Source organism: Mesoplodon bidens (assembly GCF_964165515.1).
Source record: "Mesoplodon bidens genome assembly, chromosome: 13".
In the NCBI taxonomy this organism is placed as follows: Eukaryota; Metazoa; Chordata; class Mammalia; order Artiodactyla; family Ziphiidae; genus Mesoplodon; species Mesoplodon bidens.
In genome coordinates, this window is record NC_138169.1 from 79,693,003 (window position 1) to 79,705,432 (window position 12,430).

Consider the following 12,430-nt stretch of genomic DNA (forward strand, 5'->3'; position numbering starts at 1 on the left):
ATTACTTGATTGCTGACATATGATAAATATTTGTTTTTGTTTAAGGAAATAATTAGATAATATCTAATAAAAATAAAGTATGTATTTATTACATATATTTATATATGTATACATGTGTGTGTACACATATAAACATATCTATATATATACATATATAAACATATATACATATATAAACCTATCTCCTAAAAGTGAGGAAGTAAGGATATTAGGTGTAACGTGCTATTATTAGATCATGCATGGAAAGAAGCCATATAATAAAATTCTCTCATGCAAAAGCCCAGAAAATAATCTCAAATTCCACAATGAAAGAAGACTTTGAAGTACTCAGCATGTCTTATCTGCTTGCAAATGATTAATAATAAAAATTAAAGAAGAGTAATAACTAGAGTTCAGTGATGCCTTCTCATTGCATATATATTCCTAAAGATTTTGATAAGACATCAATGAGATTTACCATAATTATGTGGCAAAAGATGAGAATATTTTAATCTTGAATTGACAGTTCTCTAAAAATATCACACTAATTTGTAGGTTAGTGTTGAGGGGGAAATTAAAACAGAAACTACAAAGAATTAAGCTTTAAAAGAATTCAGCTTTAGCTCTACTCATTTTTAAACCTTTATAAGCAATTTGCTTACATATCCACATGTGGTCACATTTCCTACTTAGATTTGTTGACAAAATGAAACAGTAGTTTAATATTTTGTAGTAAGGGTACAGAATATCCTGTTTCTATAATACACCCTTCCAAATAAAACCAACCAAAAGTTTGAGATTATTTGCTTATAAAAGTTTTTAAAAATTATGACCCTGAGTCATCAATAACATTTTAAATAATAGTGAATACACACCATTTAAGAAAGGAAAGAAGTCTGTAATACATATTAGAAAGAGTTTGAACTAAAAAGCTTAAAATATAAAGTTTTAATCTTTGGTTTGCTTCACAAAGCAAAGTATTTTTAAAATACTCTTCATTCCTCTAAAAATGCGGAGTGAATAGAATGTGGCTATGTAATGTTTTCTCACTGCTAAGAGCTCCTGACAGAATGATAGAAACAAATGATTCTTCCATACATATAAGGATGCCTTTATATCGGGTTCTTAATTTTCGTACGCCTCTACTATTCCCACTTCCCAGAAGAAAAACTGAGGCACATAATAGGCAAGCCCAAATACAAAGCCTAGAGATTCTCAAGTAGGTGCAACTCCACCAGATCTTTCAAGAATTTTAAAGTACTTTTTTAATGCACAGGTGAAAGATGTTTAAAGACAGCCTCTTCCACTGGTGAAAGATATCCCTGTCATTCTTGAACTAAGTACAAACCTGCTTCTGGCTCCTGAGCTGGGCTCTTTCTCACAAACCTGATTACTCAGATTATTTGTCCTTTTATGTGAATATTGGTAGTTTCTTTCAAGGAACTTCAAGGAATTGGTCTGAATTCATAGGTGTAGAGTTGTTCATAGTATTTCCTTATAATATTGTTTAATATCTATGGGTTCAATAGTTATGTGCCCTCTTCCATTTCTGATAATGATAATTTTTGTCTAATCTCTTCTTTCCCTCTTGGCTGTCTGGTTAGATTAATCATTTTTACCAGTGTTTTGGAAGAAACAGCTTTTCATTTCACTGTATTTCTCTATTTTCAATTTCACTGCTCCTGCTCTAATGTTTTTTACTTTCTTTTTTCTTTTCCTTTTTTTGCTTGCTTGAATTTAAATTGCTCTTCTTTTTCTAACAGAAAAAACTATATTCTTTCTCATATTTATAAAATATTATAAAATTTGACTATAGGTTTAGTTAAAAAGGAAAATTTAATAATGTCCAAAGAATGAATCATCCACAGTAGTGGCAAAAGAATATATGCCCTATATGTGGAATCTAAACAATATGGTAATACAGAGAATGGGGATAAAATGAAAATCATAAGGAAAATTTCTTGTGGAGTTTCCATAATTGTATGATGGAGTTTTTATTACAGACTGCTTCTAAGCTCTAATTCCCAACACATTAGGCTCCGTGAAGCAACTGTATCATCTCACTTTCAGGTCTAGATTCTGCATTCTTCCTTCATACCTGCCCCCAGTTCTCTTAAGCAGTTACCATAAAGCTTATTATAATAATTTATACAAAAGCAAACTTACTTCTCAAGTTTGTCTGCTCTTGACAATGACAAGAATATTTCGTTAAACAAGTTGATTTATCCCACATAAGACTTGCTGAAAATGAGCCTGGAAATGCCTATGCTTCACAGAAACATGAGGTGATATTCAGGAGGAAAACCTGAGTAATATAAGTTATTGGAAGTAGGTATATTTTACCCTGCTTACTATGTGTTAATCTCTTTTTCCCAAGCAATGGAACATCGCTGAGGGGAAAAGTGATGCGTTTCCCCTATATTATCATTCCCTTTACTTTCTATATATCTTGCCATGGGGTGAGTATTAAGGAAGAGATATTATCAAATTAAAACTCAAATTGAAATTATTTAGTATTTTCTGGATCTTTTGCTTCCAAAAAAAGGGGGAAACTTCCTGAAATGTGTTCTTGTGGACTTTTTAATATAAATTTGATATTGAACATTTGCTACATCAAATTATACCACATGGAAAGAAATCTGTGAACCTATTATTTAAGCATAATATTATTTGAAAGACACTCTAAATGAACGTCCATAAGAGACATTGAAAGATATTCTTTTTGTATACTCTCACAAACTGTTTTTAAGAGTAATCAATTTTGTGGGTATTCCCTGGTGGTCCAGTGGTTAGGACTCTGTACTCTCACTGCGGAGGGCCTGGGTTCAATCCCTAATCAGGAACTAAGATCCCACAAGCCAAGTGGTGCAGCCGAAAAAAAATTTGTAATTTAAATAAATAAATAAAGTTCAGTTAGAGAAAGAAGAACAAAAAAACCCCCAAAGTTAGCAGAAGGAAAGAAATCATAAAGATCAGATCAGAAATAAATGAAAAAGAAATGAAGGAAACAATAGCAAAGATCAATAAAACTAAAAGCTGATTCATTGAGAAGATAAAAAAAACCTGATAAAACATTAGCCAGAATTATGAAGAAAAAAAAGGGAGAAGACTCAAATCAATAGAATTAGAAATGTAAAGGGAGAAGAAACAACTGACACTGCAAAAGTACAAAGGATCACGAGAGATTACTACAAGCAACTATATGACAATAAAATGGACAACATGGAAGAAATGGACAAATACTTAGAAATGCACAACCTTCTGAGACAGAACCAGGAAGAAATAGAAAATATGAACAGACCAATCACAAGTACTGAAATTGAAACTGTGATTTAAAACCTTCCAACAGGGCTTCCCTGATGGCACAGTGGTTGAGAGTCTGCATGCCGATGCAGGGGACACAGGTTCATGCCCCAGTATGGGAAGGTCCCACATGCCACAGAGTGGCTAAGCCCGTGAGCCATGGCCGCTGAGCCTGCGCATCTGGAGCCTGTGCCCCACAACGGGAGAAGCCACAACAGTGAAAGGCCCTCGTACCGCCAAAAAAAAAAAAAGAAAAAAATCTTCAAACAAACAAAAGCCCAGGACCAAATGGCTTCACAGGCGAATTCTATCAAATATTTAGAGAAGGGTTAACACCTATCCTTCTCAAACTCCTCCAAAATATAACAGAGGGAGGAACACTCCCAAAATCACTCTGTGAAGCCACCATCAATCTGATAACAAAACCAGACAAAGATGTCACAAAGAAAGAAAACTATAGGACAATATCACTGATGAACATAGACGCAAAAATCATCAACAAAATATGAGATAACAGAATACAACATCACATTAAAAGGATCATATACTATGATCAAGTGGGGTTTATCCCAGGAATGCAAGGATTCTTCAATATATGCAAATCAATCAATGTGATACACCATATTAACAAACTGAAGGAGAAAACAATATGAACATCTGAATAGATGCAGAGAAAGCTTTTGACAAAATTCAACACCCATTTATGATAAAAATCCTCCAGAAAGTAGCCATAGAGGGAACTTTCCTCAACATAGTAAAGGCCATACATGTCAATCCCACAGCCAACAGCATCCTCAGTAGTGAAAAACTGAAACCATTTCCACTAAGATCAGGAGCAAGACAAGGTTTCCCAATCTTATCACTATTACTCAACATAGTTTTGGAAGTTTTAGCTACAGCAATGAGAGAAGAAAAAGAAATAAAAGGAATCCAAAATGGAAAAGAAGAAGTAAAGCTGTCACTGTTTGCAGATGACATGATATTATACATAGAGAATCCTAAAGATGCTACCAGTAAACTACTAGAGCTAATCAATGAATTTGGTAAAGTAGCAGGATACAAAATTAATGCACAGAAATCTCTTGCATTCCTATACACTAATGATGAAAAATCTGAAAGTGAAATTAAGAAAACACTTCCATTTACAACAGCAACAAAAAGAAAAAAATATCTAGGAATAAACCTACCTAAGGAGACAAAAGACCTATAGGCAGAAAATTATAAGACACTGATGAAAGAAACTAAAGAGAACAGAAACAGATGGCGAGATACACCAAGTTCTTGGATAAGAAGAATCAACATTGTGAAAATGACTCTACTACCCAAAGCAATCTACAGATTTAATGCAATCCCTATCAAACTACCACTGGCATTTTTCACAGAACTAGAACAAAAATTTTCACAATTTGTATGGAAACACAAAGACCCCAAATAGCCAAAGCAATCTTGAGGAAGAAAAACAGAGCTGGAGGAATCAGGCTCACTGACTTCAGACTATACTATGGACCTAGAGTAATCAAGACATTATGGTACTGGCACAAAAACAGAGATATAGATCAATGGAACAGGATAGAAAGCATAGAGATAAACCCATGCACATATGGTCACCTTATCTTTGATAAAGGAAGCAAGAATATACAGTGGAGAAAAGACAGCCTCTTCAATAACTGGTGCTGGGAAAACTGGACAGCTACATGTAAGAGAATGAAATTACAACACTCCCTAACGTCATACACAAAAATAAACTCAAAATGGATTAAAGACCTAAATGTAAGGCAGACACCATCAAACTCTTAGAGGAAAACATAGGCAGAACACTCTATGACATAAATCACAGCAATATCCTTTTTGACCAACCTCGTAGAGAAATGGAAATAAAAACAAAAATAAACAAATGGGACCTAATGAAATTTAAAAGCTTTTGCACAGCAAAAGAAACCATAAACAAGACAAAAAAAAAACACTCAGAATGGGAAAAAATATTTGCAAATGAAGCAAATGACAAAGGATTAATCTCCAAAACACACAAGCAACTCATGCAGCTCAATATCAAAAAAACAAACAACTCAATCCAAAAATGGGCAGAAGACCTATATAGACAGTTCTCCTAAGAAGATATGCTGATTGCCAACAAACACATGAAAGGATGCTCAACATCATTAATCATTAGAGAAATGCAAATCAAACTTACAATGAGATATCCTCTCATACCGGTCTGAATGGCGATCATCAAAATATCTACAAACAGTAAATGCTGGAGAGGGTGTGGAGAAAAGGGAACACTTTTGCTCTCTTGGTGGGAATGTAAATTGATACAATCAGTATGGAGAACAATATGGAGGCTGCTTTAAAAATTACAAATAGAACTACCATATGACACAGCAATCCCACTACTAGGCATGTACCCTGAGAAAACCATAATTCAAAAAGAGTCATGTACCACAATGTTCATTGCAGCTCTATTTACAATAGCCAGGACCTGGAAGCAACCTAAGCATCCATCAACAGATGAATGGATAAAGAACATGTGGCACATATATACAATTATTCAGCCATATAAAGGAACGAAACAGAGTTATTTGTAGTGAGGTGAATGGACCTAGAGACTGTCATACAGAGTGAAGTAAGTCAGAAAAAGAAGAACAAACACCGTATGCTAACACATATATATGGGATCTAAAAAAAAAATGGTCAAAAGAACCTAGGTCAAGATGGAAATAAAGATGGAGACCCACTAGAGAATGGACTTGAGGATACGGGGAGGGGGAATGGTAAGCAGGGACAAAGTGAGAGAGTGGCATGGACAGATATACACTACCAAATGTAAAATAGATAGCTAGTGGGAGTAAGCTGCATGGCACAGGGAGATTAGCTCGGTGCTTTGTGACCACCTAGAGGGGTGGGATAGGGAGTGTGGGAGGGAGGGAGATGCAAGAGGTAAGAGATATGGGGACATAAGTGTATGTGTGACTGATTCGCTTTATTATACAGCAGAGGCTGGCACCCCATTGTAAAGAAATTATACTCCAATAAAGATGTTAAAATAAATAAAGAAATAAATAAATAAACTTGGTTATATAGAAAAAAAAAGAAAGAAAGCTGGAGTAGCAATACTCATATCAGATAAGACAGACTTTAAAATAAAGAATGTTATAAGAGACAAGGAAGGACACTATATAATGATCAAGTGATCAATCCAAGAAGAAGATATAACAATTGTAAATATTTATGCACCCAACATAGGAGCACCTCAATACAAAAGGCAGCTGCTAACAGCTATAAAAGAGGAAATTAACAGTAACACAATAATAGTGGGGGACTTTAACACCTCACTTAAACCAATGGACAGATCATCCAAAATGAAAATAAATAAGGAAACAGAAGCTTTAAATGACACAATAGACCAGATAGATTTAATTGATAATTATAGGACATTCCATCCAAAAACAGCAGATTACACATTCTTCTCAAGTGCGCATGGAACGTTCTCTAGGATAGATCACATCTTGGGTCACAAATCAAGCCACAGTAAATTTAAGAAAATTGAAATCATATGAAGCATCTTTTCTGACCACAACGTTATGAGATTAGAAATGAATTACAGGGAAAAAAACATAAAAAACACAAACACATGGAGGCCAAACAATACGTTACTAAATAACCAAGAGATCACTGAAGGAATCAAAGAGGAAATCAAAAAATACCTAGAGAAAAATGACAATGAAAACACAACAATCCAAAACTTATGCGATGCAGCAAAAGCAGTTTTAAGAGGGAAGTTTATACCTATACAAGCCTACCTCAAGAAATGAGAAAAATCTCAAGTAAACAATCTAACCTTACCCCTAAAGGAAGTAGAGAAAGAAGAACAAACAAAACCCAAAGTTAGCAGAAGGACAGAAATCATAAACATCAGAGCAGAAATAAATGAAATAGAAACAAAGAAAACAATAGCAAAGATCAATAAAACTAAAATCTGGTTCTTTAAGAAGATAAACAAAACTGATAAACTATTAGCCAGATGCATCAAGAAAAAGAGGGAGAGGACTCAAATCAATAAACTTAGAAATGAAAAAGGAGAAGTTACAACAGGCACCACAGAAATACAAAGCATCTTAAGAGACTACTACAAGCAACTCTATGCCAATAAAATGGACAACCTGGAAGAAATGGACAAATTCTTAGAAAGGCATAACCTTCCAAGAGTGGACCAGGAAGAAATAGAAAATATGAACAGAGCAATCACAAGTAATGAAATTGAAACTGTGATTAAAAATCTTCCAACAAACAAAAGTCCAGGACCAGATGGCTTCACAGGTAATTTCTATCAAACATTTAGAGAAGAGCTAACTCCCATCCTTCTCAAACTCTTCCAAACAATTACAGAGGAAGGAACACTCCCAAACTCATTCTATGAGGCCACCATCACCCTGATACCAAAACCAGACCAAGATACTACAAAAAAAGAAAATTACAGACCAATATCACTGATGAATATAGATGCAAAAATCCTCAACAAAATACTACCAAACAGAATCCAACAACACATTAAAAGGATCATACACCATGATTGAGTGGGATTTATCCCAGGGATGCAAGGATTGTTCAATATACGCAAATCAATCAATGTGATACACCATATTAACAAATTGAAGAATAAAAAACATATGATCATCTCAATAGATGCAGAAAAGGCTTTTGACAAAATTCAACACCCATTTATGATAAAAAGCTCTCCAGAAAGTGGGCTTAGAGGGAACCTACTTCAACATAATAAAGGCCATATATGACAAACCCACAGCAAACTTCATTCTCAATGGTGAAAAACTGAAACCATTTCCTCTAAGATCAGGAAGAAGACAAGGATGTCCACTCTCAGCACTATTATTCAACTTAGTTTTGGAAGTCCTAGCTGTGACAATAAGAGAAGAAAAAGAAATAAAAGGAATATAAATTGGAAAAGAAGAAGTAAAACTGTCACTGTTTGCAGATGCCATGATACTATACATAGAGAATCCTAAAGATGCCACCAGCAAACTATTAGACTTAATCAATGAATTTGATAAAGTTGTAGATACAAAATTAATGCACAGAAATCTTTTGCATTCCTACACACTAACGATGAAAAATCTGAAAGAGAAATTAATGGAAAACTCCTATTTACTGTTGCAACAAAAAGAATCAAATACCTAGGAATAAGACAACCTAGGGAGAAAAAAGACCTGTATATAGAAAACTATAAAGACACTGATGAAAGTAATTAAAGATGATACCAACAGATGGAGAGATATATCATGTTCTTGTATTGGAAGAATCAATATTGTGAAAATGACTATACTACCCAAAGCAATCTACAGATTTAATGCCATCCCTATCAAATTACCAATGGCATATTTTACAGAACAAGAACAAAAAAATCTTAAAATTTGTATGGAGACACAAAAGACCCTGAAAAGCCAAAGCTGTCTTGAGGGAAGAAAATAGAGCTGGAGGAATCAGACTCCCTGATTTCAGACTATACCACAAACTACAATAATCAAGACGATGTGGTATTGGCACAAAAACGGAAACATAGATCAATGGAACAAGATAGAAAGCCCAGAGATAAACCCAAGCACCTATGGTCAACTAACCTATGACAAAGGAGGCAAGGATATACAATGGAGAAAAGACAGTCTCTTCAATAAGTGGTGCTGGGAAAACTAGACAGCTACATGTAAAAAAATGAAATTAGAACACTCCCTAACACCATACACAAAAATAAACACAAAATGGATTAGAGACCTAAATGTGAGTCCAGACACCATAAAACTCTTAGAGGAAAAAATAGGAAGAACACTCTTTGACATAAATCACAGCAAGATCTTTTTTGATCCACCTCCTAGAGTAATGGAAATAAAACCAAAAATAAACAAATGGGACCTAATGAAACTTCAAAGCTTTTGCACAGCAAAGGAAACCATAATAAAGATGAAAAGACAACCCTCAGAATGGGAGAAAATATTTGCAAATGAATCAACGGACAAAGGATTAATCTCCAAAATATATAAACAGCTCATGCAGCTCAATATTAAAAAAACAAACAACCCATTCCAAAAATGGGCAGAAGACCTAAATAGACATTTCTCCAAAGAAGACATACAGATGGCCAAGAAACACATGAAAAGCTGCTCAACATCACTAATTATTAGAGAAATGCAAATCAAAACTACAATGAGGTATCACCTCACACCAGTTAGAATGGGCTTCATCAGAACATCTACCAACAACAAATGCTGGAGAGGGTGTGGAGAAAAGGGAACCCTCTTGCACTGTTGGTGAGAATGTAAATTGATACAGCCACTATAGAGAACAGTAAGGAGGTTCCTAAAAATTGAAAGTAGAACTACCATACAACCCAGCAATCCCACTACTGGGCACATACCCAGAGAAAACCATATTCAAAAAGACACATGCACCCCAATGTTCATTGCAGCACTACTTACAATAGCCAGGTCATGGAAGCAACCTAAGTGCCCAATGACGGACAAATGTATAAAGAAGATGTGGTACATATATACAATGGAATATGATTCAGCCATAAAAAGGAACGAAACTGGGTCATTTGTAGAGACATGGATGGACCCAGAGACTGTCATACAAAGTGAAGTAAGTCAGAAAGAGAAAAACAAATATCGTATGTTAACGCATGTATGTGGAACCTAGAAAAATGGTACAGATGAACCAGTTTGCAGGGCAGAAATTGAGACACAAATGTAGAGAACAAACATATGGACACCAAGGGGGGAAAGCAGTGGGCGGGTGGGTGTGGTGGTGTGGTGAATTGCGAGATTGGGATTGACATGTATACACTGATGTGTATAAAATTGATGACTAATAAGAACCTGCTGTATAAAAAAAATTAAATTAAATTAAATTAAAAAAAAAATAAGAAAACACAACCTCTGTTGATATTTGGGTGTGCTCACTTATTTTTCTCATTTATTTTACATAATATTTTACTTGTAGTAAACATACAACTCTAATGATTTTGTATTATTATTATTTTTTTTTAAATTTTGTGTTATTTTTAAAGAATCATGCCATGTCTTTATGTTAATAAGCATCATTAGAAAGCATTCATCATTCATTGCCTTATTTACACCACTGAGATTAGATATTTAAATTGTTTTGAAAATTTTATTATTATAAAGAATAATATAATGAAAGCTTTAATCATGAAAGCATTTTTTAAAATTATGTATTCTTTAGTATTGTCAGAAAAACAAACAGGTTAATATACTCTTTAAAATCTAAACAATTAATTTACCAACTTGTATATACACACACATATATATATTCTACATATATACTTATATTCATTATTAAATTTACTGCTAATAAATAGGAAGTGTATCTACATATTAGAAGGCAGCATTTTATGATTAGGAATTACAGTGGAAAAGTGGGAGCATTGTCTGTCTCAGAAATTTAAAGAGGCTCTTCTTTGTGTCAGTAGCCCTTCCAAAGAGCAAAGCAGTACCCAGCACCTTAATAAATATATGGAAGTTTGTGTAAGTCCCTGGACTGTAAAGTATGGAAAATGGATGAGCAAGGGAAGGTGGTGGAAGGAAACATGTAACAGGTTTTGCTTTTATTTTTAGCCAGAACTATGATGTGAATACAAAAAAAAAACCAGAAAGAAAATATACTACCTAAATATAACAGACTAATTTAATAGAGGGTAAATATTGTTTAACTGCAACACAGAAATTTATTTCTAATTGATTGGGCTTACTTCAGTTTTACTCCTTTAGCGGTACCCTATAAACGCTTAGTTTACTTTTGAATATCATTTTAATTAAACAGTGTTTAGATGAACCACATTGTAATCAGCTTTGTTTCTGCTCTGATTTGGCATAATCAAGGGTTTCTTTTCCCTCACCTTCTTACCCCAATTAATAGAGAGTTGACTGCATCTAATTTTAGTTGGTGATTGCCTCTTTCTTGCACATGTTTTCAAGTGCTTATTTCACTGCATCTTAACCAATAGTGAGGCTTCCTGTTTCAATTTGTTTAAACTGTTGCAAATTTTATAAGTACCTTAGAGAGAAATACAGATCTAGATATATCTTTGTTACATTAATATGAAATTTTATTTCCAAGCTAATCTGTGTTCCCTCATTTACTAATGCAAAGCTGGCCTTCCAGACATACCTGATAGGAGATTTCCTCTGATCTGGATCTGTGGCAGAGACGGTGCCTACAAATGATCCGTACGGGCTTCCTTCAAAGATTTCAAATATGTAATACGGGAGGAGGAAAACAGGAGGTTCATCAACATCTTCCACCTGGATCTTGATGAAAGTGGTGGAAGCTTCAGTATGGTATTTCCTGAGCTCCTCATCAACTCGGCGGTTTTTAACTTTTGCTCTAATACGATAGTGGTTCTGGTGCTCAAAGTCTACTTTCTGCAAAGAAATGCAGTGTACATAGAAAACTGGTATCAGTGACCCGAAGAATTACTTAAGAAAAAAAAAGTTTTTATTGTTAAATTAAGTCTCAGTTGCTTTCCAGTTAGTTTTTACTATTTATGTTCTTGGATCCCTCTGATATCATTATGTAGTTGCGTAGCAAATCCCTTCGTGTATTTTGTTATTTATGTCTATTATAAAATGTTTTGGGTTAATAATTATATTTTTTATTTAGGATTAAAAGTATACTTTTCTGAGTATAAATATAGAGTTGAGAATTAATTTCCTGTTATTTAAGATAATTTCAAAAAGTTTCTCCTGTATATTAAAATCTTAAAAAAAACTACTCTACAATATAATTCAAAAGATCTCGGTAATAATTAACTCTCTCCTCAATTATATTTGAAATATATAGATATAAAATATAAATAACTGAGCTTTTTTCTTTATTTTTTCAGAAGTATCTTGCATAAAATTGATAAATAATTAGCTATTTGTATATTATTATTTGTTATTTATACTAAAATGTAGGTAATAATCATATATGTTAATATTCTAAAAAATGAAATATCTTAGAATTTTTAATAAAAGCACATATAATATATCTTTTCTTTTGCTTCCTAAACTAAATCACAGGGTCTTATTTTAATTACTTAACAAAGCAAAAACTAACTGGTTACACAAAATATATATGT

General features: G+C 33.7%; 1 protein-coding gene across 1 annotated transcript in view; it reads right to left on the reverse strand.

The window, feature by feature from the left end:
• Nucleotides 1-12,430, reverse strand: part of CDH19 (cadherin 19) — a gene marked incomplete at its 3' end in the record, with an annotated part of 54,633 nt that overhangs the window by 26,202 nt on the left and 16,001 nt on the right. The window contains exon 6 of the mRNA XM_081252340.1: nt 11,479-11,732. Within this exon, the coding sequence (XP_081108466.1) occupies nt 11,479-11,732 (254 nt within the window). The remainder of the gene's footprint in view (nt 1-11,478; nt 11,733-12,430) is intronic.